The sequence below is a fragment of the Staurois parvus genome, unplaced genomic scaffold (assembly GCF_062004578.1).
Source record: "Staurois parvus isolate SC_StPar_1 unplaced genomic scaffold, SC_StPar_1.0 ptg000548l, whole genome shotgun sequence".
NCBI classification, from domain to species: domain Eukaryota; kingdom Metazoa; phylum Chordata; class Amphibia; order Anura; family Ranidae; genus Staurois; species Staurois parvus.
In genome coordinates this window covers 7,838,736-7,866,535 of record NW_028318344.1, presented here as the reverse complement: position 1 = coordinate 7,866,535, position 27,800 = coordinate 7,838,736, and the positions used below count along the sequence as shown (strand labels likewise).

The 27,800-nt window shown below is 43.0% G+C and overlaps 1 protein-coding gene across 1 annotated transcript in view; it reads right to left on the bottom strand.

Annotated features, from left to right (window-relative positions):
* GRIN2D (glutamate ionotropic receptor NMDA type subunit 2D) overlaps nt 1-27,800 on the bottom strand; it is a 526,055-nt gene that overhangs the window by 16,792 nt on the left and 481,463 nt on the right. Inside the window, exon 11 of the mRNA XM_089690985.1 lies at nt 10,208-10,440. Within this exon, the coding sequence (XP_089547111.1) occupies nt 10,208-10,440 (233 nt within the window). The remainder of the gene's footprint in view (nt 1-10,207; nt 10,441-27,800) is intronic.

Genomic DNA, 27,800 nt, shown 5'->3' with positions numbered 1-27,800 from the left:
TAGATGAGAGAATAAGCCTTCTAAACCCAAACTTATCAAAGGCAGCCTACAAATAACGCCAATGTACTCTATCGAATGCTTTTTCAGCATCGAGAGCAACGAAAGTGATGGGGATTTTATTACTTTCCTCCTTTTAGCAAATTGACCATGCGCTGAGTCCCATCAGGTGTCTGTCTCCCCTTTACAAAGCCCACTTATCAGCAGCTATCAATAGTGGTGTGACCTTAGCCAACCTGTTTGGAATAGCCTTAGCATGTATTGTATCTTGAGGTCAGTGCTTAAAAGGAATATTGGCTGGACGTTTTGAGGGGCAGTGGGCTCCTTTCCTGGTTTAGGCAAAGTTACAATTATTGCCTGAAGCAACGCAGCCTCATTAAATACTGTTAAAAGATGAGGGATTAAAGCCTTTTGGAATGTTTTGTAGTATCCAGCTGATAGGCCATCTGCTCCTGGTGATTTGTTTACCACTAAGGAGGAGATAACTTTTCTCAACTCAATTTCAGTAAAAGGAGCGTTAAGATCGTCAAGCTTTGTGGAATCTATGGAGCGCAGGTGGCTGGAATCAAGGAAGTGTGCTATACTCTTAGGTGTCGGTTGAGGGGTGGATCCGAAAAGAGGTTATAAAAGTTTTTATAATATTCCATGGAGCAGTTGGCTATGTCTTTAGGGTGAAAAACATTTTCCTGAGTCTTATGGTGGTGTAGGAAGACCTTTTCTTATTTTAGTTTGTCTAGACTGAATTTGGCGTGCTAAGAATTTTCCAGCTTTATTGCTCAGGGAGTATACAGTAACTTTAAGACATTTTAGACTTTTTTCATCGGCATATATTGGAAGTTGTTGTAGCTCACCTTTATAATCCTGAAGCTGTTTAGTTAAAGCTGGGGAGACTTGCTTTTTATTAAGACTTTCGCACTGTCGAATGCGGGTTAGTAGGTCTTGTGTGGCCTGTGTTCTCCTTTTTTTTCTCTCTAGAGATCAATGTTATTAGCAAGCCCCTGATATATGCTTTATGCGTACACCACATTGTGAACGCTTGAGTCTCCTGTGAGACATTGTTATAAAAAAACCTCCTGTAATTGAAATGTAAGTGTGGAGCAATACTGGCTATTAGCAAAGAGAGACGTATTGTCCCGCTACAGAACTACAAGGCTAACCACTTGTTTTAATTTTAGTTCCACTGAGATGGTGCATGACCCAACCAAGATATATTGTGAATGGATACATTAGCCATTCTGTCTAATAAATAGACTTCTGATATAACTAGGTTGATCCTTGCATATGAGCTGTGCGGGTGGGAAAAAAAGGTGAAATCCTTTACAGATGCATGAAAGCCAGACATCATAGAGCATCTCCCTATGCAGTAATGCTTTCAAGGTCTGTCTAGGAACCGTGGTGGAATTACAACTGTCAATAGTGTTTTCCACAACTAAGTTGAAGTCACCTTAAAAGCACTAAATTCCCCTTTTGAGAGGTTTTAACCTTCTTCAACAGTTTGTGCAAAAAAGAGATTTGCCCTTGGCTGGGTGCGTATACATTAACAATTGTATAAGTGACATTGTTGAGAGTGCAGACCAGTATAATATATCTTGTTATTATCGGTAATTAGCTCATACAAGGTAAACGCCACAGTGTTTTTTACAGCAATCTATTTAATCTATTGTGCCATGTTTGTATTACATTTTATATATTGTTTATGTTTTTCCTTGAAATTTTTCTCCTTTGTATTCTAGCAATACTATGTATATACTTTTTGTGCCTTGTTGTTATTATTATCCTTATATGAAGGGTTATGCTCCCACTAACAGTTTTGGGATGGTCCAGTGGGGATTGCCAATGTTGCTGCTCTCCACCACCTGACGCTCCCGGGCCTTGTGTTTTCCGGCCTCAGCCTTGGGTACCTGCAGTACACGTTTTCTCTCCAGTAGGGATCATTGTGACCCTGTCTCTGGATTGTTGGGTGTGTCTGTGGCACCCTCAATGGGCTGCGGCTGGCTGGGCATACCAGTAGCCCTGTGTGCGCAAGGAAGCACACCGCGCATGCACGTGACATCAATGTGTTGCCTCGTGGCGTCATTACACGGGTGGGCAGGGCGGCATGATGCGCTCATGGGGCCAGGGGACCTCCATTTGCGGCCATGCTATTTGTGTAATACCATAAGGGGGAGGACTCATTTACTTATTTATTCACCAGATATGGCGCCAGACAGGAATGGCTGCCTATTGATGTGGTCATTACTATTTATATCAGATCCTAGGCACATGCACTCCTCTTGGATAATTCTGAGGTGGCTTCATGTGATATACAGAAGCACTATTGGTGAGCATGCTACAATGTTCTTATATTTTTGTATGCTCCCTTTTTGAAGGGTTTATTTTGTTTGTTTGTATACGGGAACACATATGCATTTTTTACTACTTCTATCCAGGCTGGACCTATTTTGCCACTTTACCATAGTATATACTTTAATTGAGCCCCTATGCCAACAACCTATTTGCTTGAGTTATACATTTATTATATATTCTTATGTGCCCAATAATGCATATTAGATTATTTTATATGTGGCCTTTATTATACTCACCAGATCCCCCCATTGGCTGCTGCCATGTGGTCCTCGCTGGTGGATGACTTTATGTGGAATCTCTGCCTTCCCCCTCCCTGATGTGTCACCTGGGAAGCATCCTGATTCAATTCTCTATGAATACCTGTTATTTGTTATCTGATGTGGTGCAATTTGTAATTGTTTGAGCTATCAGTTTTTTCATACATACTTTTAAAATGATATTATGTACTTTATTGTTCACACTTCTTTGAAATGTTGCTATGTTTTAGACCTGGCATATTTAGTCCCAGAAGAAGGAAATGAAAGTTCTGAAATGCGTTGGATTTGTCTGAACAACATCACTGTGCAAGTTCTCTTGGGCTGTTTGCCCATCTGCCAGTTGATGTATCAAGAATTGTCAGGCTTTATGCACACTGTGTATGTTTTGTATGTAATATAGCAATCATTGTATTGCAATTTACTATATTACCGTAAGTCTTTTGATTCATTTTATCATGCTAACCTGTTTTAATAAACAATATTTTTTTATATATTTTTTGCATATTCATTGTGGTATTTGCCATACAAAGTCCCAGGGGGATATTTGCAGTTTTTCCTAGTCTACAGCAATCAATACCCTTTTCCCATATAACTTCTGCATTTGCAAAGAAAATGCGAGGCAAGGCTTGATGGGAGCACTTGCGAGGGTTATCAACCCGAAAATGAGTCTCTCTCCCTTTAATTTCTGAGCCTTATCCCATCTATGATTAAACAGGCTATTAAGACCTTTAACATTAAATGACACAATTTTAACATCTTTGAAAGTGAAAAAAGATAAGAAAGCTGTAAGACTATTTTATACATTTCTCAACCCTTTTTGGGTGGCTAACTAGTGTCCATAGGTCAGATTGTGCATGAAGGCCACTGGGGAAGTCGGTAGAAAAGGGTATTACTCTAAGAGGTGATAAATCCTTGATATAAAGACCAAAGAAAGGCACCAAAGACTATGATAAGTTTCCGAAACAAAAAATCAGCCGATAGCCACATAGCGGGAGGTAACGTTGGTTCTTTAGATGTCACAGATGAGGAAAAGTTATGGGAACTATAACATAATAATAAGTGTCCAAAAGGCACTAGTAAGAACAAAAAGGGAAAGTCCAATGTCCTTCGATAAGTTGGATATGTATTCTCAGGTATACACTTAGAGTACAACTTGGTAACAGGAAAATCAGGAATAAAACAACCATCCAAAACATAAAAATAAAAAGATCAGGAGTCATATCCAATCTTATGTGCAGCATCAGCTGGGTGTTTGGTAGGGGCTGGAGGGCTTAACCCTCAAGAATCAGGAAGAAAATCCAAACACTAGCAATAAAAAACACGTCCTGTCTAGGACCTGTGACATAATAAATAGAGATGAGCGAATCGAACATGACGAAGTGGAATTCGTTCCGAAGATTTGGAAAAATTCTATTCGCGACGAATCCGAAGATTAGCAAACTTCGGATGCACGAATCGAATTTTCCCAAAAATGGCGGCGACATGTGTGGCGACGGAGAAAATGGACAGAGAAGATGGGGCGGGGATCTCTGGGAAGGCGCGCAGACAAGGCGCGCTGACCCATAATGCATTCATGACATGTGATCGCATTAGCCAATCAGCAGCCAGCCAGCACTGTGTAATGGTGGAGCTATAAATCGCGGCCATCTTAGAATTCTCCATTAGCCTCCGGTCATTCAAGAGAGACAGACCTGTGTGTATTAAGGGACAGAGTTAGGGCCACAGAGACTTTAGGGCCACAGAATCGTTACTCAGGGACACAGAATCATTACTCAGGGACACAGAATCGTTACTCAGGGACACAGAATCGTTACTCAGGGACACAGAATCGTTACTTAGGGCCACAGCTATCAAAGAATCGAAAATTTAAAGTGACATACACCCTTTTTTTTTTTGGTGGCTGTCGTGCACAGTTGGTGCTGCAGTTTGCCGATTGTGCAAAATAAACTGACTTTCTGCTTCACAACCACTATTGTACGTTCAAAGAGTTAAATCCATTTAAACGCCGGCTGGCGGTAATATTTTTTGGGTGATTAGTGCATTCCAGTGACACAAACGTACAGTTTCCAGCCAACAGCAAGCTGCAATTGACCGATTGTGTACAATAAACTGACTTTCTGCTTCACAACCACTATTGTACGTTCAAAGAGTTAAATCCATTTACACGCCGGCTGGCGGTAATATTTTTTGGGTGATTAGTGCATTCCAGTGACTTAAACGTACAGTTTACAGCCAACGGCAAGCTGCAATTGACCGATTGTGCTAAATAAACTGACTTTCTGCTTCACAACCACTATTGTACGTTCAAAGAGTTAAATCCGGTTTTATTTTTGGGGTGCTTATTGAATTAAAGAGTATGTCAGACAACACGCAGAGGAGTGGCAGAGGAGGCAATGTTTCAGGAGCGAGCAGACGTGGCAGCAGAGGAAGGGGTCGAGGCAGCACTAGTCGCAGCCAGAGGCCAGTGCTCCCGGTGTCATCCAGCGGTCGTGTCTCCACCGACAACCCTGCCGTCATCGATTGGTTGACTCGGTCGTCTTCCTCTTCCCAGGTCACCTCTGACACCTACAGCCAACGGTCGGTGGGTACGTCAGACACAACCGTTAGTTGGCATGGCCCGGGAGCAAGCCCACTGAAATCACGTGTCCTCGACCTGCCCCTGTCCTTTGGAGTTCCCTCACCAAGCGAAGTATCGCATGCTGTGGGCTCAGCCCCACTGTACAGTGAGGAAGAGCTAACAGAGGGCGGTCAGGAACGGGGGGAGACATCCGCCTCTTCAGCAGCCAGGCGAAGAAGTACTGGCGAGGAGAGTGGCTTGGTAGCCGGTCTAGAGACAGGTCTGTCTCCTGACCCACACGCAGCCGAGGGGGCTAGTAGTGACGCGGAGACCCTAATTGATGATGATGAGGCTGATCGCACTTGGCAGCCTCGTCGTCATCAGGCTATTGCTTCCGCATCATCAGGAGAAGAGGTTGCCAGCTTGCCAGCGAGCAAAACAGTCGGTGGGTTGCCCAGGAGGCAGCAGGGTCGCAGCAGTGTCAGTGGAGCCAAACGGCCACGGAGTAGAGCACCAGCTCCACTGCAGCCTACCACCACGGCCAGTAGTGGTGCCGGTGTGCACGGAGGAAGTAGCAGTCAGCCAGTGAGGAGTAGCGGGGGCAAAGTTTCCTACTCGGCGGTGTGGCAATTTTTCGTCAAGCCGCCCAAGGAAGTAAACGTAGCCGTATGTCGACTATGTGGCCAGAAAGTCAAGCGTGGCCAGGGGGCCAATGTTGGGACTACAGCGTTGCGTCAGCATATGCAGCGTCGCCATTCAGTGGCCTGGGAAAACCGTGATAAAGATACGGCGGTTCTGCCTGCCCCAGCCCCCACTCCATCACCCGCTCCGTTACTTGCTCTGTCACCCGACGTCAATCGCCCTCTATCAGCCAGTCAAGGCTCCAACACCTCTGCTGAGGGGAGTTGTCGCTCGTTGGCATCTTCCGCTCGTTCAGATGCTCCTTCTCCTGCTACTCCTCTTCACGGATTCCGTCAGCAGTCTTTCTTGGAATCCGTTTCCAAGAGACGCCAGTTTGCGAGCACGCACCCGACGGTGGCTGAACAAAACCAGTCTCTACCACAAATTGGACCCAGACCTGCCCAGGGTCTCATAAGTAGATTGCACGGAGGAGTAGAGTTCGTTATTGGAATTAACTGTGAGGGACTTTTAAACCTAGGCCTGTGTATGGCCTTCAATTGAAGCTGCTTCTGCTCCGCCACTCTGCCATTGGACTCTTGATAGTCGTCTCCCCACGCTGCTGCTGGGGGGACTTTTTAACATAGGCCTCTGTATGGCCTTCAATTTTAGCTGCTTACGCTCCGCCACTCTGCCATGGGCCCCTGTACCGCCTCCTCATGCTGCTGCCAGGCCCGTAATCTGCCATGGGCCCCCGTACCGACTCCTCATGCTGCTGCCAGGCCCGTAATCTGTCATGGGCCCCTGTACCGCCTCCTCATGCTGCTGCCAGGTCCAGAGTGTGTCATGGGTCCCTGTACGGCCTCCCATTGCTGCTGTCTCCATCGCCACACTCTGCCATGTGCCACTTTCAGGTCTCCTCACACTGCTGGTGGGTTCCATTTTGTCATAGGGTGCTGTATGGCCTCCCATTGCTGCTGCCTCCACCGCCACACTGTGGCTCCACACTCTGGTTTTGGCCCCGTGACTGCCCAAATGAGTGAAGTGTGCGGTGATTCTAAGATCGACGGCACTCATCTGCATGTCATACTGACTGACAGTATTATTTCTCTTCCCCAGCAGACTCCAAGGGCATTTAAATTAAAGGTACAGTGTTCTGCACTAATATAAAGGCTCTCTGAAGCCTAGAAACACCCTTTTTATAAGTTAAATTCGCAGCGAATATATTCGGCTCGAAGCGAATTTATTCAGCGAATTCGGCGAATCAGCCGAACCGAATTTTTGAATAATTCGCTCATCTCTAATAATAAACATTTGAGACTTCTGTAAGGAATTAGGACAAAACAATTAAGACCACTCTTTTCTCAGTTTAATAGGACTCCACCTGCTATCGGTAGAAGTGTAAGAGTCCAGTATTCCCTAGGTATGTGACAGTAAGCTTAGCAGGAATCCCCATCTATATATGATGTTATGGTTACATAGTGCTTTTGTGATCACTAGAAATGTCTTTCTGTATTGAATAGTGGCCTGAGATACATCAGTATAAAGAATAACCCCAGCAAATTGGTCTGGAAGATGAGTGTTTTTCTTAGCTACTTGCAAAGTAGTGAATCCTGGCCAGCACATCCCTGGGCACTGTATCTGCTAAGTAGTCCGGTTTGGGCAATCTATGGGCTCGATCAATGATGAGCTCATATTCTTTTAAATAAGGAACCAAACACTGCAGCAACTTCTGTAGATAATTATGCAACCCAGAGGCAGGGAATTTTTCACGAATTCCATGCAATTTAATATTATTCCTTCTAGACCTATCTTCCAGGTCTGGCAATTTGGCCTGGATCCTCTGCACTTCTATCTGCTGGCCTTTGCATGTGTCCACTATGGAGTTATGAGCTGAAAATACATCCTCCATTTTATGTTCAATGTGCATTACCCTGTGTTGTAGACCATTGCCAGAAGAATTGGTGTTTGCAATCATATTGACGAAATCAAAATATAAGGAATCCCTCATGGAGATCTCTTTTAAATCAGAAATTGATGCTGGATAGAAGCTGGAAAGTTTTCCAGGGAGTCCTGCAAGGAGGGAGAACTTGGCTGCACTGTCAATACCTGTCTCTCATTATCATAATCTCCTTGTTTAGTTTCTTTTTTTTTTTCTAGGTTTCTGGTGGCGAGGCTATCTGGAGGGGAGGACTCACCGAGATGAATGAATGGGGAAGGGGAGAGAGGAACTCAAGGAACCAATATAGTGCAGTATAACAATTTAAAAAATCATTAAAATCATATAATACTCACAAGGGTGAACAATATGCAAGCATGTCATTATGGCTGGAAGGAAAGCAGGCACTGGAGGGGCAGAGAGAATGGGCACCTTGGAGAGCGAGATGCAAAGCCATGAGTGTAGCAAGGAGTGCAGGATCTTCAGTGGCTGTATGCTCTAGCGTATCAGTGGATCGACAGATCGCTGGAACCGAAGCTTCGCTGGAAAGGACTGCTGTGCATGAAAGGATGAGAAGCCTGGTAACGCCACTGAGAGAGTGAGTATGTTTGACTCAAGGGAACTCGTTTTGGAAAGCTTCCTTCATCAGCCTCTCACCGAGAGGTTGAGATAGAAAGCAAATTGCCGTGCATATGGAGGAAATCGAGCTGCTGGAATCAGAAGCTGTGTCCTCTTGCAGCATGTGATATATGGCAGGCTTGGCACCATCTCCAGCAGAGGGGAGAAGAAATTTGTTAACTTCTGGGGCATCAACCGTTGGGAGCCCGGCTTAGGCATTGCCAGGCTGGTGGGTAAGGAGAACACTACCCAGAGAGGTGAAATGTTGGTCCCTCAGACACTCATGCTAGCCACTCTGCAGGTCCGAGCCTGAAGTGCTTGAGACCACTTCCGTCTCGGAAGTCTGCAGGACACTCTCCCTGTATAGGCTGCTTTAACACAGAAGTATAAACAGTTATTTTACATATAGCTCAGGTTCTCCGTGGCGTGTCCAGCCATATGCTCCAGGTTCATGTGCACCTTGCATCACTTCCTCAAACTTCCGGAAGGGAACATATGGTGCAAGGTGCACATGAACCTGAGCTATATCGGAAAAAATGTTTATACGTTTGTGTTAAATCAGTCTATCAGTCTAACTGATATAGGATAATTTTCTACTTCTCTACTTGCATTACTGTACTCATTTTAAATAGAGTCCAGTAGTTTATTAATTGTGATATTTTGTAGGTCACAACTACTGTACGTATCTCCCAACTAGAAATCACGTGATATTTAGTAATGCAATCACTCTTTTCTATCTCAGCAACAAAATATGATGCATTTTATGAGATGATAATCTTGCCAAATGTATGATTTTTACCTATGATTATACAGAACATAAAAAAACCCACAAAAGACAGTAATGGCTGTAGATATGTATCCACTTTAAAAATCCTGACCAAGTTAATGTGGTGTTTCTATGTGACATACAGAAAATACAGCTTTGTCTAATAAAAGAGATGGATAAACAGCATTGCTTCTACCACCTTGAGAGGTTCATACATCAAATACTGCTATCAGGCTATAAATATGCATTGGTTTTGAAAGTAAAACAAATGTAAGGGACATCTATGAAAAATCATGACAGTCACTATCTACTGCAATGAGAATATTTTAGAGTGAGTTTCAGAGTAAAGCATGAAACAAGATATAATGATAGTTCTCCAGGGAATACATATAAATGCAGGATCCTGTAAGTTAAAGGTCAAAGTATTTTAACTGACTGATATAACTCGACGCTCCTTAAATTTCCATAGGTGAAGATCCCTACTGTGAAAATCACATTGTTTATAGGATATGTAATGGCTGAGACATGAGGCATATTTTTATGGTGCTAATGATACTTAATCAATTGAACTAATAGGTAGATCAATATCATACACAAAAAAACACACAACACACACACACACACACACACACACACACACTTGTGCTATTATATATATACTGTAAATAGCTAATATTTTTTATTAGTTTTTTTTTCCTGTTGTAAAAAATTTTTTAAAAAAGCAAAAAGAAGTACACAAATATGAAAAGCCTTTATATTTTTTAAGTGCCCTGAAAACTATTGTCCTAAAGAGTGGTCATCCTCACAGAACAACAGTTTGGTACCGATTTGTAAAGTATAAATTTGGTCTCACCATGGATGTGGCCTAGACTGCAAAAAGAATAAACTGTAAAATATGAAAGATAGCAGAATAACAAAAGACACACATAAGATTTCGAATTTATGCATAAGCTGTTTAAAATGGGTAAGAAAAATATGGAGATCAGTATGCCTTTAAAAATGATGTGCCAATCATGGGTTATGGTTGCTTTCAGAACTCCCATTTTATGCACAAAAAGTATAAAAAATCTGTATAAACAAGAAAATAGAAAACAAAATGACATATTTACCCTGCTACATGCCAGCAAGAAGTCTAATCTCCCAGAATGCCTCATGCAGTGACGTAGCTTCCAGTAAATAAGATGCTCCCATGCGAACACCAGCAAACTCAATCCCATTGCTACAAGGAGCATGTAGAAAACACCCGCCATATTGTCAATGTCTAACTTGCTGCTCATTACTTCAATCTTGTCATTGTGGCAAATGCCTGATAGCCAAAGTCTTTCCAGCATTTCAATTTCATCTGTTGAAACAAAATGCAAAACAAAAAATAAAATTTAATTGCAGATTCTTTTAAACAGTTGAAGTGTATTCGTATAATGGCAATACAAAGTTGAATCAAGTAGCATCTTAGAAAGATATACAGAAAACAAAGATGCACAGGTTACATTTATATGCTGTTTGATTGGACACATGTCAAATGCACAATCAAATACAAATTTACATATGTAAGAGTCAAAAGTCAAGGATTTACAATAAAGACTCAAACTCAGTTGAATTAAAAGGATTGAGAAAAAGGTAAAGGAGTAAGCAAAAAAAATAGAGAGTGAGTCTAACTAAGAAGCATGCCATCATGACAAAAACAGTGAATGTAAGGTATAAACTACACATTCATCAATGTATTATATGTATCTGAGAAGGTGAAAACGTACCAGCTTGACCATAACTTATGGAATCTGTTAAAGCGGAGCTCCACCCAAAAGGGGAAGTTCCGCTTTAAGACTGCTCCCCTGTTCCCCATTAAGAATTGGCACCTTTGGGGAGCGGGTACCCAAATTTGACAGGTACCCACTCCCACCTAGGCAATTGAAAGCGGAAGGTGTCCTCCCTCCCTCGCTCCCTGTAGTCTTTTGGGACATGTGACAGGTCCCAGAAGACTACAGAACCATTCACAAAGTGCAGCACTACTCGAGCATGCGCAGTGGGTACCCGGCTGTGAAGCCGCAAGCTATCACAGCCGGGTGCCCACACTGAAGATGCCGGCCTCCTGGAATACAGGACAGCTGGTGATACTAGCTGCAGGGGACACACCACGGGACTGAGGGACAGGTAAGGGGCTGTTTTTTAAAAGTGAGCAGCTACAGTTTTTGTAGCTGCTGACTTTTATTTTTTGATAGGTCGAGTGGAACTCCACTTTAGCCATATCATCTGTCATAGTTAGTGTCCTTTCTACTTCCTGAATAGTGTCAACCTTTCTAACCCAATCTTGAATTGAGGGAGTGTATGTAGTCTTCCAATGTCTGGGTATTAAGGTCTTTGCTGCATTTAGGTAGTGTCGCACTAGGGAAAGTTTGTACGATTTAAGCGAACATGTGGAGATGTGTAGAAGGCAGCATTCAGGGGTCAGAATTAATGCTGTATCCATGATAGAGTAAATTAAATTGCAAACTTTATCCCAGAATGGCACAATCTGTTGACATTGCCATCAGATGTGTAGCATATTACCCTCTGCTGACCCACATCTCCAACATAAGTCCGATGTCTGCGGGAACCACCTCTTCAGCCATATCCGGTGTGGCATACCATTGAGTTAATATTTTGTAGGAGGTTTCTTGCATCTTAGTACTTATAGAGCATTTATGTGCAAATATACAGGCTTTCCTCCACTGTTCATCAGAGAATTATGTCTGAAGGGTTGATTCCCAACCAGGGCGGACTGACCATTTGGAAACTCGGGCAGTAGGGGGCCCCATGAGATGCCCCTGGTACCTTTTTTTTGCCTGAACCAAGCATTGGTATAGCTCCAGCCTCCAATCCAGGAGGAAACTCTGGGATGTTAGCCCAAGGAAGAGAGGGATCGGTGAAATAGAGAAGCCTGAAGACCTCTTGAGTTTATGAAATACGTCCAGTGTTGCATTAATTAAGGGGTGTGCTAGCAGTTGTTTCGGATAGGAGGACTTAGATATCCTTGGTAAGAATCTTAGAGGGAATGTGGTGTAAGAGTCTTCCAAGGTGACCTAGTGTTTGTTGTGGAGTGACAGTTCTAGTCAATGATTCTGGTAATGTGAGTGGCGTAATAGTATTTTTTTTAAATCTGGTAGGCCCATGCCCCCAAAATCTTTATTGTGAGTAATTAGTTGAAAGTGGATGCGTGTTTTTTTATTTGCCCAGACAAAGGCTCTTTGGGCCTGTTGTAGCTTCTAGAAAAAAGTTGATGGAATTTTGATTGGGAGGGAGTTCATGCAATATAGCAAACTAGGTAATAAGGTCATTTTAATGATAGCCACTCTGCCAAACCAGGAGAAGGTTTTTGCATGCCAAGATTTGAGATCCCTCAGAAGATTACGTAATAAGGGGACAAAGTTTTGTACATATAAGCCCTTCAAACTTGGTGTAAGCCAAATACCTAAATATTTAAGGGCAGTGGGAACCCATCTGAAAGAGCAGTTTTGTTTGATAAGAGCTAAAGAAGAGGGGTGAATGTATATATTTAAGGCCTTCGATTTGGTGCAATTTATTTTTAAATTAGAGAGAAAGAGATAGTGGTTGAACAAGCTTAAGAGATTAGGTATAGAAATGAAAGGTTGAGAAAGGAAAAAATAGCAGATCATCCACATACGCCGCCGTTTTGAATATCTCATTGTTGATGTTGAAACAATGTATGGCCTCATTTTGATGAACTAGCCTTAAGAAGGGTTCAAGTGTGAGAATAAATAAGAGGGGAGACAAGGGGCAACCCTGCCTCATTCCGTTAGTAATAATGACTGCTGCAGACAAAGTTCCATTAACTTTAAACCTAGCCATGGGGTTTTGATAGAGTGTGGCAATCCAGCTCATCATGTTAGATTTCAGGCCAATATGTGCACAAGTGGCAAACATGAAGTCCCAAGAAACGTGATCAAAGGCCTTCTCCGCATCTGTTGAGAAGAGGATTTTGTGTTACCTGTAAGGCAAAAGGAAACCGCCATCTGTAAGGAATTCCTTTATCTTTTAAGATGGTCAACAGAGGGCGTAGTGCTCTTCTATTTTTCAGAGTGATTGGGGACAAGTCCTGAAAAAGTGAAACTTCAACTTCATTAAAAGTGATGGGAGCATTCTGTCGGGCTTTCCTGAGGATTTCTTCCTTCAATGGGAAATTAGTGACACAACAGACAATGTCCCGTGGGGGGAATGTTTCGCTCCTCTTGGTCTAAGAGCTCTATGTGCTCTATGAAAATCAATAGTAGTGTCAGCAGGTCTTTCTAGTAGGTTGTTAAAGAAGAATTGCAATGTTGAATTAATTTGCTCAGGAGACAGTTTCAGGAATACCTCTTACTCTTATGTTGTTCCATCTCCCTCTGTTATCTAAATCCTCAAGATGGCGATTCACAGTGATCAGATGTGTGGCAGGTATTTCAGAAACTTTTTATAGTCTAGAAATCTCTCAGTTGCTCTGAGAGAGTGAGAAGGTCTTCCTTCAGATCAGTGATGGCTGTAGTGAGCAATCTGCAGCGATCTGTGTCATCTCAGAGTAAGTGAGAGGTGGATCAGGGTGAGTGTTCTCTCTTACCATGTCCTCAGAAGCTGGCAGGGACTCCTCACTGTGAATCTCCTCATGGTGTACAAATGCCATCTTACCCCCTGCAGAGCCACTCCTCTGTGTCCTGCTTTGGAAAAGTTCAGGTATCTGGCACACCAAAGACACGGAATTTGAGTGGTGCGGGTGACTGTGAGATGTGGGCTTGACGATCCTGCTCATGGCCGCCCCGCTGTGTACCAGCTAAGTGGCTCTGAATTGGTCAGCTCTCTGGAGCTCTGTCAATGTGCTGCCATGTGGCTTGAGCACCAAGCCACACCCCAATTGCAAAATCTAATAGTAATTAAGTATTGTACCCTGTTCGCCATAAATAAAATTAGGTCTAATGAAGACACTTTAAGCATTTTGAAAGCTTACATTTGAGTAAGCCAATTAATATTATCATTTTATTACAACCTTGGTATAAGGGTTGTCCAATAAGTTCATGACCTCACTATGAAAGATATTGAGGGACTACTCTTCTACATAATTCTCTTTAGAGAAGACACTAATAATTTTGTCTGGCCAGCAACTGAATCGCTAAACTTAACTTTACAGGATTGTGTTCTAGCTGTCCAAACTTATGGGATTCGGTTCATTTGCTGTTACCTCATAAATAATCAATATATCACCACATTTTAGCCAGCGAAGGAAGAACTTTCTTTAGAGAAAGAGACAGTTTCAAATCTTCCAGTGTGACATGGTGTTTAAGGTCCATGTATATTTTCCAAGGGACTGTACTGGGTCTAGGTGACAATCCTCTGAAAAAAACTTATTAAAAAACTTGTAAGAGACCATCCTCAGCTCAGCACAGTTGTGTCTGCAAGGATTCTAATGGTTATAACAGTTTTTAAATACTGTAACCAATGTAATATAAAAAGCCAAAATCATGTGAAGCAACATGGCTGTTGGTGCTTTATAGATGCTGTTTAATGATAGCACTGTCTTTGTTTGTGCATCTGATAAATCAGTGAGATTGCACTCTAAAAAATATATTGGACATGCCAGGGATCGGTTTGTACTTCCAGCCTAGTTATGTATGTAAGTCTCATTTGAATACTAAGCCATACTATAAGTGGATCATTTTATTATTTATTCAAATTAGCTCATTTTCAGCTTTGTTAATAGCAAGTGATTGGGCTATTTTTTGGATTAGCATAAAAAAGGCTGATTGTATTTTAAGCAAATTAAGTTGACATTTTCAAGTGGTTTGTATATGTGATAAGGGATTATTGGTTAGAATGTAGAAAATGAAGTGCAAAAATAGATCATGCAACTAAAAACCTACCAGACCTATTGAATATTAATGAAATGCTTATAGCCCAGTTTTTTCAGATAAGTAAAAACAGCTTATTTATTCCAATATAATGTGCAAAAAATAAAAATGTTTTTACTGTGATGGACCATAGACAGTTAAAATAGAAAAACATGTGTGAGCAGAGTGCGGCATGGTCATCACACAGTGGCCAAGTAATATAAACAGTATATTGTAGATCGTTGCAACAAAGTACAACTAGGCCCAGCGGGTAAGCACAACTTCTGGAGTCACTTAGAGAGTAAATAGCTGCGGAACTGTATCTTGAAATTATGCCATAATGAAGAGGGGGAATGTGGCCTAGCCAGTCCAACCCAACTGGGAGGCTTCCAAGGTGGAAGGTTTCGTTGAAACCTCTCCCTTTGGGTAAGTGCTGTCCCTAAAAAATGGGGAACCCATCCCTACACTAACCACTCCCAGAATGTGCGCCAAATCAGAAGGCCAGGGGCTTAAATAAACTCTGCCCTCATTCAAAATGGCCATGGAGGTCACAAGGGGCACCAGCGATCAGTTGGACAGCTGTTCCCCTGCTGACCATGGGAAATCATAAAGGAACCATGTTCCTCACAATTTCCTTTCCCTTTTGCATTACTGCTTCAGTCAGTACAGACTGCACCTGCAAGCACATATGTGTTGTATAGTCACCAGATGCTTTATTAATTCCTTAAATCTGATCTCCAGACAAGAATCTAACTATACAGCTGAAGTACTACTGTATATAGAGGAGATATCATGCCTGCTGAAAGATTTCTGTTGTTTTATATCCAATTCTGGTATTTACAGAGCCTTGCCCAATTGTACACCCAACATGGTCAGCAGAAATGTTTCATCTTATGTAGGTTTCAAAGCTAACTTCCTACCTCCTGCCTGTGATTAAAAGAGCTGCAATAGACAGACGAGAGATGGTTTCATCACTCTCCTCCTGTCAGTTCAGTGCTTACTAGCACATGTAGAAGGAAGACACTGGATTGGCTGCTGCTAATCATTCAGTCATATCACTGCTATACTGAGGATTAAAAGAGACTGAAAACATGTCAGACTCAGTTATAATAGTTACATTTTATTATTATTATTATTATTATTATTATTATTATACAGTATTTATAAAGCACCAACATGTCGCTCAGAGCTGTACATTACAATGGGAGACAGAACATGCGACAGTACAATAACAATACAATGTGATACACGAGGGGTTCGAGGGCCCTGCTCCTTGGAGCTTACAATCTAGGAGGGAGGGGATAGTGGTACAGGAGGAAATAGCTGTGGGGTATGGAGTGGTAGGAAGAGTGGCTTCCCTGAAGAGGTGGGTTTTCAGGGTGTGCCTAAAGGAGAGGAGAGTAGGTGATAGTCTGATGGATTGGGGTAGGGAGTTCCAAAGTAAAGGTGAAGTCCTGGAGGCGGGCATGGGAGGAGGAGACTAGGGAACTAGAGAGAAGGAGGTCTTGTGAGGAGCGGAGGGTGCGTTTTGGGTGGTATTTGGATATCAGGTCGGTGAGGTAGTTTGGGGCAGTATTATGGACAGCTTTGTACGTCAGTGTCGGGATTTTGAATTTGATCTGTTGGGCAATCAGAAGCGAGTGGAGAGATTGGCAGAGGGGGGTGGCGGAAACGGAGCGGTTGGTAAGGTGGGTGAGTCTGGCTGCCGTATTCAGGATCAACTGAAGCGGGGATACCCAGCGGCGAGGCAGGCCAGTGAGGAGGGAGTTGCAGTAATCGAGTCCTGATATGATGAGGGAGTGGATGAGCTGCTTAGTGGTTTCTGAGGCTAGGAACGTGCGGATTTTGGCGATGTTGCGGAGGTGGAGTGTGCATGAGTTTGTTAGTGAATGGACTTGGGGCAGCAAGGATAGATTGGAGTCTAGAATGACACCTAGTACTCTGGCTTGCGGGGCGGGCCTGATGGTGGCATTGTTGGACATGATGGAGAAGTCAGTATGGGGTGGTGTGCGGGCTGGGGGGAAGACTAGGAGCTCGGTTTTGGAGAGGTTCAGTTTAAGGAAGTGGAGCGACATCCAATCTGATATGTCGTTCAGTAGGCTTGTGATTCGGGAGGGGGTGAGGCGAGGGGTCGAGAGATAGATTTGCGTGTCGTCGGCATAGAGGTGGTAGTTGAAGCCGTGAGAGTGTATGAGTTGGTCAAGGGAGGAGGTGTAGATGGAGAAGAGAGGGGGCCCGAGGACAGAGCCTTGAGGGACCCCAACAGAGAGGGGGAGTGAGGGGGAGGTGGTAGCGTTATAGGTAACGCTGAAGGAGCATTGTGATAGGTAGGACGAGAGCCAGGAGTGTAGTTTTTTGAGGAGGAGGGGGTGGTCGACTGTGTCGAAAGCCGCGGAGAGGTCGAGGAGTAGGAGCACTGAATAGTGGTCATTAGCTTTGGCGGTTAGCAGGTCGTTGGAGAGTTTGAGTAAGGCGGTTTCGGTGGAGTGTAGGGGACGAAAGCCAGACTGTAGGGGATCGAGGAGCTTGTTGTCGTTGAGGTGGGAGCTTAGGAGATTGTAAACTAAGCGCTCCAGGAGTTTGGATGTGAATGGCAGCAAGGAGATGGTCTAAGGTTGTTCAGGTCAGTGGGGTCCAAGGAGGGCTTTTTGAGTATGGGAGTGATGTGCGCGTGCTTCAGAGGGGAGGAATATGCGCCGAAAGAGAGGGAGAGATTAAAGATGTGGGTGAGGGAGCATAGGATGGAGGAGGAGGGAGGTCGCAGCAGTTGTGAGGGGACAGGGTCGAGGGGGCAGGTGGTGAGGTGGGCTTCAGAGAAGACCTTGGTGACCTCCTCAATGGTAGTAGGGTTGAAAGAGTGGAGTGTTGAGGGGGCTTCAGTGTGAGGAATGTTAGGTGGGGTGGAGGTCTGAACAGTGGTGAGGCCATGGGAGAGGGGTGATGAGGGGGTTGTTGTGTGAGAGGAGATGGGTGGGGAGGAGGTCTGGGCAGCGGCGATGTCCCTGCGAATTGTGTCAATCTTGTTTTTGAAGTCATTGGCAATCTTGAGGGCGGTGAGTGAGGTGCTGGGTGGAGGTGGGGGCGGAGAGAGTAGAGAGTTGAAGGTGGAGAAGAGCCGGTGAGGATTGGAGAAGAGGGTCTTGATGAGGGTCAGGAAGTAGGCTTGTTTGGCAGCATGGAGGGAGGAGGTGTAGGTGTAGAAGGCAGATTTATAGTGGGTGAATGCTAGTTGGGATCTGGTTTTGCGCCATAGTCGCTCCAGCGCACGACTGCGTCGTTTGAGAGTTTTGGTGTGATCAGTCTGCCAGGGCTGGAGCGGTCAGGGTCTGATGTTTTGTGTGGTTAAAGGCGCTAGCGAGTCAAGGGCGGTTGACAGCGAGTTGTTATAGGCAGTCATGGCCAGGTCGGGGCAGGACAGGGGAAGGATACATTTAAAATGTATCCAAAGTCAAGCTTTTTATTAATTTTGAATAGAGTAGGGTCATGGCTAGAATATGGCATTATATATATACAGGCATACCTCGAATGTTTACAAACACCTTGGTTAACGTAATTTTCGGTTTACGAATGAAAATCCATTGAAAATAATACCTCGGTTTACAAATTTTTTTCGCAATACAAAGCAAGTTTCCCCAGGATGCATTGAGCCTGGGAGGTTTATAGCGCCGGTCATGTGCCTTTAAAGTGCACTTTATAAAGAGGTTTGAACAGATAAGACTTTTTTCTACTTTTTTCTGACCTCTGGAGAGGATTAAATGGTTTTCAAAGCATTTCCGAATTTCTTTTTTAATCATGTCCCTGTACAGTATTTATGCCTTTAAAAGTACACTTTATAAAGTGTTTTGAACAGATAAGACTTTTTTTAACTTTTATCTGACCTCCAGAACGGATTAATTGGTTTTCAATGCATTTACAAATTAATTTTTAATCATGTCCCTGTACAGTATTTATTCCTTTAAAGCGCAATTTAGAAAGAGTTTGGAACAGATAAAAGATTTTTGTGTACTTTTTTCTGACCTCCGGAACGGATTCATTGGTTTTCAATGAATTCCTAGGGGAAACCACGTTTCGGTTTACAAATTTTTCGCAATACGAAACGTTCCAGAGAACGCATTAAATTCGTAAACCAAGATATGACTCTATAGGCATTATTGAGGAACTCTAACTAAAAAAATGCGAACAGACAGGCTTTTTAATACAAAAGAAACATGCTATGGGGTAGATTTGCTAAAGGCAAATCGACTGTGCGCTTTGCAAGTGCAGTTGTCGTCTTCAAGAGAATTTTCTCTAGAGCATTTTTTTTTCCTTTTTATTGGCTGAACTAGATGGACTTGTGTCTTTTTTCAGCAAGACTAACTATGTACCTGTTAGTTTATTAAATGAGGGGAAGCTCTGCTGACTTCCATCATCCAATCATGTGCAAGCAAAAGTGCTTTTTTAAAAAAAATTTCCTTGCATGTAATTGGGTATTTTTTGCGAAGTGAAGCTTTACTTCATTTACTAAGCTCTGGAGTATCTGCACTTGCAGAGTGCAACTGCACCTGTAAACTCCACAGACTAATTGCCTTTAGTAAAATAAAAAGGAAATGAAAGAGGGAGAGAGTGCCACTACCTGAGAATAGTATTTATTATAATTCAATAAAAATGAAAAGTATATATCGCAGTCACATGTAAAATGAATGTACAAGCACATCTGTCCAGATGACATCAAGTGATGTCAGATACCAGGATCCAGGAAGTATAACAGAAAGCACACCAGCTTCTTCATGGTGTGCTTCCTGGTATACTTCCTGGATCCTGGTATCTGACATCACATCAACCTAAAGGGGTCTGCTGTAGCACCACTGACCTCCTGGTATACTGCCACCTACTGGAGACTTGACAGATGTGCTTGTAGATTCATTATACATGTGAGTGTATTATATCATTTTTATTGAGTTATAATAAATACTACACTCAGGTAGTGTGGTAGTGTCGCTCCTCTCCCTCTCTCTCTCTCTCCATCTTTCTTTTTTTTTGTGGTGTTTTGATGTACTACTGGAAAGAACTCTCCCAGATCCTGTATGAAGGAAAGACTGCTGACGCTGCCATCACATGAACTTGATCCTGTATAAAAATAATGATAATATGAACTTTCCATGTTTTTATGGGCTTATTATTCTAAAATACTAATTTTTCCTTTTTTTGTGGTGTGTGATTAGATTTTGTGCACTAGAACCACTACGTGCCTGAGTGTGCACTTTACATACCCAACAACATTAGGGTAGTGAGTGCAATTTATTTAGCGCCTTTAGTAAATCAACCCTCAATGTCTCTTCAGCAATAAATTATGCTTACCTGCCTGTTTTACACTGCATACTGAAGTGCGCACCCAACCAGCCAACCTCAGATATAAATGAATCAGCAGGAAACTTAATTCTGATTACAGGGATACAAATAACAAATCTTACAATAACATGCACTGTCAAATAAATCCATTAAAAAGTGTCACACCCACAAACGTGGGCCTTAAATTTGCAGGGTCTTACACAACATTACTGGAGGTACAGCTGTATCTCATTCAATCCAAATAATGCAAACCAAAGATAATATATTGGTGAAACAGGACAGAAATGACAAAAATAATAAATGTACATAGCCATACCAAAATAAAACGTAAGACCTCCGGGACATCTATTCTCACAACCAGCCCACTGTATGGAAAACTCAGGAAAGGACATTTTTTTAAATTATGAATGATACAAGGAATAATAGACTAAATGTGGGCTTCAGTTTCTTGGATCTCTAACAGGTTTAGGACCATTCTTACCTCTATGACTCCCCTCCCTATTGCATAGTCCACTCTTTCCTTATCTTAAAGAGGAATGTCACTCTTTCAATCAACCTTGACTATTTTGAATCCCTATGCAAGTAAATAGATAGGAAAATATACCATATTTATTTATTTTAACCACTTGCTCTCCAGAAGATGTATTCCCCTCCCTGGCTAGGCCATTTTTTGCGATACGGTTGTGCGGTCATGCCATGCTGCACCCAAATTAAATTTATGTCCTTTTCCCCATGAATAGAGCTTTCTTTTGGTGGTATTTGATCGCCTCTGTGGTTTTAATTGTTTGCCCTATAAACGAAAAAAGGCTGACAATTTTGAAAAATTTTTTTTATTTTTTTCCTATTAAACATGTCCAGTAAAAAATTTTAAAAAATCTAAATTTGTCATAAATTTAGGCCAAAATTCTGCTACATGTCTTTGCCTAAAAAAAATCCCAATACATGTAAATGAATTGGTTTACGTGAAAGCTATAGCTTGTACAAATGGCGATATATATACTAGGATTTTTTATTTTATTTTTTCTAGTAATGACAGCGATCAGCCAACTATAGTGGGACTGTGGCAGGCATTTTGGCACTGGGGGGGAACTGAGTTGGTGTCACTGACATCCCCAGTGACACCAATACAGTGATCAGTGCTAATAAAAAGCACTGGCTGTGTACTAATGGCACTGGGCAGGAATGGGTTAACATGTGGGGAGATCAAAGGGTTAACTGTGTGCTGTTTTACTGTGTGCTGTGTGTGTGTGCTTTACACTATATTTATACTGCTTTGTATGGCTCTGAGTGCTGGCAGGGAATCACCGGCCGGGACTTAGTGATTGACAGCCAAGGCCATGAATGGCGGCATGTGTAGGGTGCGCAAGTTGAGCATGCGTCCCCTATCTGGAACTGCACATTCACACATATATATATATATATATATATATTTACACGTGATTTTGAGCACCCGTGCCACCCTGTGGCAGTATTTCTGCTATAGGGCAGCGCGGAAGCTGTTATTCTGTTTTTACTTCTTAGTTACCATGCATAGGCAAATGATAAAATAGATCCCAGGAGTCTGCAGGAGGGTTTTTCTGAGCTAAGCACACCCTCCTGCCTGCATGCCTGAGCTAAGAGCAGATGAATTCCAGGAAGTAACTGCTACATGATTCATCTGCCCTTACTCAAGATGTCCACGGGTAGAAATGCTAGGGGGGGGTGTTTTTCTAAGCGATTTATCAGCAAAATAAATTATGGAGAGATGGATGGATGGGGGAGTTTACTTTGAATATTAAAAATGAATTAAATAGTGCTTCTGGTTTGTGGTGCTCAGATACATTGTAGTTCTGCTTTAACAACCATCCAAGTTTAATTACCATTGGTGTGTATGTGCTGTTTCTTTTAGAGACAGGCCTACTTATAATTTGTTAAAACTTTGTGCATCAGTACTTCTGAATGAGAAGAGAGGAACACCCCAAAAGCATGTTCGTAAAATTGAAATCTTGGCACAAAAAAATATCAGTACGCAGTTTTCTGTTTTGGAATGGCAGAAGGTGCTGTAGCCTCATTCAATTTCTGTGAAATTATAAAAGTTCTGTTTATCTGGACATCCATTTCCTACAGCAGTCTCATACAGTCTCTCATTCTCAGAGGAATGGAACTTAGAATTGTGTAGAAAATAATACTGCCTATCCATGGTGCACTCCAATTTAGAGTTCATTATTGATTATTGTATTAAAACACAAGAAAGCGCTCAGACTACAAAATATAAAATAAATAAATCCAACAGTGAGAAAACATGACCCTATTTCTGAGTCTCCTTGGAAGAGAGTTAAAACTACATGGAGATGATGAAACGAAGACTGCAGCATGCACACCCCAGCATTTAGAAAGAAAACAGCAGTAGCTGAAGTGGAATTAAATATAGGTGGAGCAAGCTGCTAAAAGTAAAATAATGCTGAAATGTAGAAAAGGTTTTAAAGGTAAATGGGGAACTGTAGCCATTTAAAGTAGAACTCAAGGGAAATATGAAAGGCAAACATTAAAGCAGCTCTGTGTTCATTATTATATCATGAAATAGCCAGCCTGGTGTGCTGCAGTGCAAGGAGCATGCTGATAGGAGGAGACAGCAGAGTAGCAGAAAAATGAGCTACCCAGTCTGCTGCTTCTTTTTTCACTGTCCAATCACAGGCTGAGGTGGACCTTAACTGAAAGTGAAAATGTAGCAGAGAAATATCTTGTCACCTGCCCTGATAGACAGGGCTGTGTAAATAGGACTTGTTGGACAGAAAAACAAATCCTCTGACAGGTAAAACAGCTTTTGTATATGTACTGTATTTCATTTGCAGATTTAACTGTTTGAATGGATCAGCGTAATATAAAAAGTAACAACATGTGTGAATGTATTGACTACTTTAGGACTAGCATGTTAAACCCTCTTCCTGTCCAGGCCATTTTTCGGTTTTCAGTGATATGATACTTTGGCTGAAAATCACTCATGCAACACTGTAACTGAATACATTTTATATAAAAACAACAAAAAAAAAGTTTTCATTACTTTCTCTTATAACATATTGAAAATAAATAATCTTTCTTTAAGCCAGAATATATTTTATTATATTATTTGGTAAAAAATAACACAAATTAGTATATATTATACATAACTGCAAAAGGTCTAGAACCTGGAAACTATGTCTTACAGGTTCTTACTGCCTTTACTGCCCTTACTGCCAAGCATTTCTTGAGGTCCTAAAATGCCAGGACAGTAGAAACACCCCCCTATTACCATTACCCTTATTTGGAAAGTACCGTATTTGCCGGCGTATAAGACGACTGGGTGTATAAGACGACCCCCTACTTTTCCTGTTAAAATATAGGGTTTGAGCTATACTCGCCGTATAAGACTACCCCTCTTCCAACACACACCAAATAAAAATGAAAAAACATCAGATTTGATTTCAATATGGTATGGTATTTCAGTATGGTATTCCAATGATGGGGTGCTATTCCTCCCACTGACACCAATGATGGGGCACGATTCCTCGCTCTGACACCAATGATGGGGCACTATTCCTCCCACTGATACCAATGATGAGGCACTACTCATCCCACTGACACCAATGATGGGGCACTATTTCATCCACTGACACCAATGATGGGGCACTATTCCTCCCACTGATACCAATGATGGGACACTATTCCTGCCACTGACACCAATGATGGTGCCCCATCATTAGTGTCAGTGTGTGAGGAATAGTGTCCCATCATTAGTGTCAGTGGGAGGAATAGTGCCTCATCATTAGTCAGTGGGAGGAATAGTGCCCCATCATTGGTGTCAGTGTGAGGAATAGTGTCCCATCATTGGTGTCAGTGGGAGGAATAGTGTCCCATCATTAATGTCAGTGGGAGGAATAGTGCTCCATCATTGGTGTCAGTGGGAGGAATAGTGTCCCATCATTGGTGTCAGTGGGAGGAATAGTGTCCCATCATTAATGTCAGTGGGAGGAATAGTGCTCCATCATTGGTGTCAGTGGGAGGAATAGTGCCCCATCATTGGTATCAGTGGGAGGAATAGCGCCCCATCATTGGTATCAGTGGAAGGAATAGTGCCCCATCGTTGGTATCAGTGGCGGGAAAAGTGCCCCATCATTGGTATCAGTGGGGAGCATAGTGCCCCATCATTGGTGTCAGTGGCGGGGGGAATAGTGCCCCATCGTTGGTGTCAATGGGGAGGAGGAATAGTGCCCCATCGTTGGTGTCAGTGTGGAGGAGGAATAGTGCCTCATCGTTGGTGTGAGTTGGGGAGGAATAGTGCCCCATCGTTGGTGTCATTGGGGAGGAGGAATAGTGCCCCATCGTTGGTGTCAGTGGGGGAGGAATAGTGCCCCATCGTTGGTGTCAGTGGGCGAGGAACAGTGCCTCATCGTTGGTGTCAGTGGGGGAGGAACAGTGCCCCATTGTTAGTGTCAGTGGGGGAGAGGAATAGTGCCAAGAGTGTCACAGCATGGTGCTGCTGCACACTTACTGGCCGCTCCCTCGCTCGATTTTTGCGGGGCCGCTCGGCTCCGCCTCCTCGCCGGTGATTGGTCGCCTGTGTGCCTTTCCAGTGCTGGCACCCAATCATCGGTGAGGAGGCGGAGCCAAGCGGCCGCGCGACCATCGAGCAGCCGAACTGAAAGAAGGAGCAGCCGCGCTTCCTGGACCGGATCGTCGTGGGACCGGGACCGGAGCCAGGTAAGGTACAGCAGCCCACTGCCCCCCCTGTACTTAATGTCCCTTCCGCCACCGCGCCGCCCCTCGAAAAAATGCCGCCCTGACACCGGCTCGCTGTATACCGGCGTATAAGACGACCCCCAACTTTTCAGAAGATTTTCATGGGTTAAAAAGTCGTCTTATACGCCGGCAAATACGGTAGACATCCCAAGATATTTATTAAGAGGCATGGTGAGGTTTAAGAGGCATGGTAACGTATGATTTTTTTGCCCACCTTTTTGAAGAAAGTAAATTAAACTTGATTTTTTTTTTGTTTTAGAAAGTTTTAACAACTTTTTCTCACAAGCCATGGACATAGCTCAAATGACACCACACATTTTGCTATTTTCTCTGAGCATGGGGATTCATAGAGGCCCAAAATCTAAGAAGCACTTTCAGGCTTTAAAGGGACATAAATTATACATCTGATTTCCCAACTACCTATCACATTTTAAGAGGCCCTGGAGTGCCAGGACAGTAGAAACTACAAAGTTACCACATTTTGGAAAGCAAAACCCCAAGGTATTTGTAAGAGACATAGTGAGTCATTTGCATATTTAATTTTTTTGCCACAACATTTTGAAAATGATAAAAGAAAATGAAAATGTTTTTTTTTAAAGTTGCATAACACACAGTATGGACATACTTAGAATTATACCCAAAAACAAATTTTGCTACTCCTCCTGAGTATGGAAATATTTGAGACATTTTAGAAAACTGTCACCAAAATGGTTGGTACACTTGACTCTTGCAGCAGGGACATCTTCATCCTCTAAATCAGAGTTTGGACAGTAATAAACCTCTGCTTTATACAGGTTCATACTCCAAATCTGACTGTAAGGTCTCTTCTCTGTTTTCATTAGTAATTCCAAGAATTTTAATGTGACCTCACTAGAGTACAATTTTGTTACATTTTTTGGTAGTGGCTAACACCAACTCTCAATCTTTTACTCTTTGCTTAAACTACAGTATATACAATATAACACTAAACCCTTGCTCATGCTAACACTAAAGCCCACCCTCTTCCTTCAACAGTCCTGCACTAGCACCCCTACTGGTCACTGGCATTGAATTATGCAAGGCTTAGTGCCCACTGAGGTAGAAGGTATGGCCCTACAGTGAGGAACAGAAGTATTTGAACATCCTGCGATTTTGCAAGTTCTCTCACTTAGAAATCATGGAGGGGTCTGAAATTCACATTGTAGGTGCATTCCCACTCTGAGAGACAGAATTTTAAAAAAAAAAAAGGAAATCACATTGTATGATTTTTAAAGAATTTATTTGTCTTGCACTGCTGAACATAAGTATTTGAACACCTAAGAAACAGCAAGAATTCCCGCTCTCAAAGACCTGTTACTGTGCCTTTAAAAAGTCCACCTCTACTCCATTCATTAATCTAACTTAGTAGCACCTGTCTGAGCTCTTTAAAGACACCTGTCCACCCCACAGTCAGTCAGACGCCAACTACTACCATGGGCAAGACCAAAGAGCTGTCAAAAGACACCAGAGACAAAATTGTGGACCTCCACAAGGCTGGAAAGGGCTACGGGCAATTGCCAAGCAGCTTGGTGAAAATAGATCAACTGTTGGAGCAATTGTTAGAAAATGTAAGAGGCTAAAGACAACTGTCAGTCTCCCTCGGATAGGGGCTCCATGCAAGCTCTCACCTCGTGGGGTATTACTGATAACAAATGTGAGGAATCAGCCCAGAACTACAAGGGAGGAGCTGGTCAATGACATGAAGAGAGCTGGGACCACAGTTTCAAAGGTCACTGTCGGTAGAACACTACGCCGTCATGGTTTCAAATCATGCATTGCACCGAAGGTTCCCCTGCTCAAGTCATCACATGTCCAGGCCCGTCTGAAGTTTGCCAATGACCATCTGGATGATCCAGAGGAGGCATGGGAGAAAGTCATGTGGTCAGATGAGACCAAAGTAGAACTTTTTGGTCTAAACTTCACTCGTCGTGTTTGGAGGAAAAAGAAGGATGAGTTGCATCCCAAGAACAGCATCCCAACTGTGAAGCATGGGGGTGGTAACATCATGCTTTGGGAGTGCTTTTCTGCGAAGGGGACAGGACGACTGCACTGTATTAAGGTGAGGATGAATGGGGCCATTTATTGTGAGATTTTGAGCAACAACCTCCTTTCCTCAGTCAGAGCATTGAAGATGGGTCGTGGCTGGGTCTTCCCACATGACAACGACCCGAAGCACACAGCCAGGATAACCAAGGAGTGGCTCTGTAAGAAGCTGTCAAGAATCCGTTAAAAGACCACCCTGTCACGTGTCCACCACACGCCACGCACACAGCGACTAGCTAACCGTGATGCACGCGTGCGGCCACGACAGGGTGGTAAAGAGGGGGAATAAAGAGGGATTTACACTTAAATATCTCAAACCGTATATAAGATCAGCCGTGATACCTTTTCACAGCCCGCACTACCTCTGGCCACCACCAGATGGAGACTCCACTCCAATCCAGCTGGTCGACCACGCACTGGCAGATACGATCTTACATACAACCTGGTGCCCTGATTAGAGTTGAGGACCAGCTTAGTAATCACACACCTTTCTAAAGGTCCCTTCAGCTATCCTAGCTTGAACCCCGGTGTTGATAACCCTTCCACTGTCCACACACCCCCACACCAGACGCACCACAAAGGTAGCCTGCCACCAGCCAACAGTTTATCCGCAGAATGGTCTGTTGAGACACCACACACACACAGATCTCCGTCTGGCAGATCTGTTAGCTTTGCAATCTGCGTGCAATCTGCCCACTCACAGTGCAGT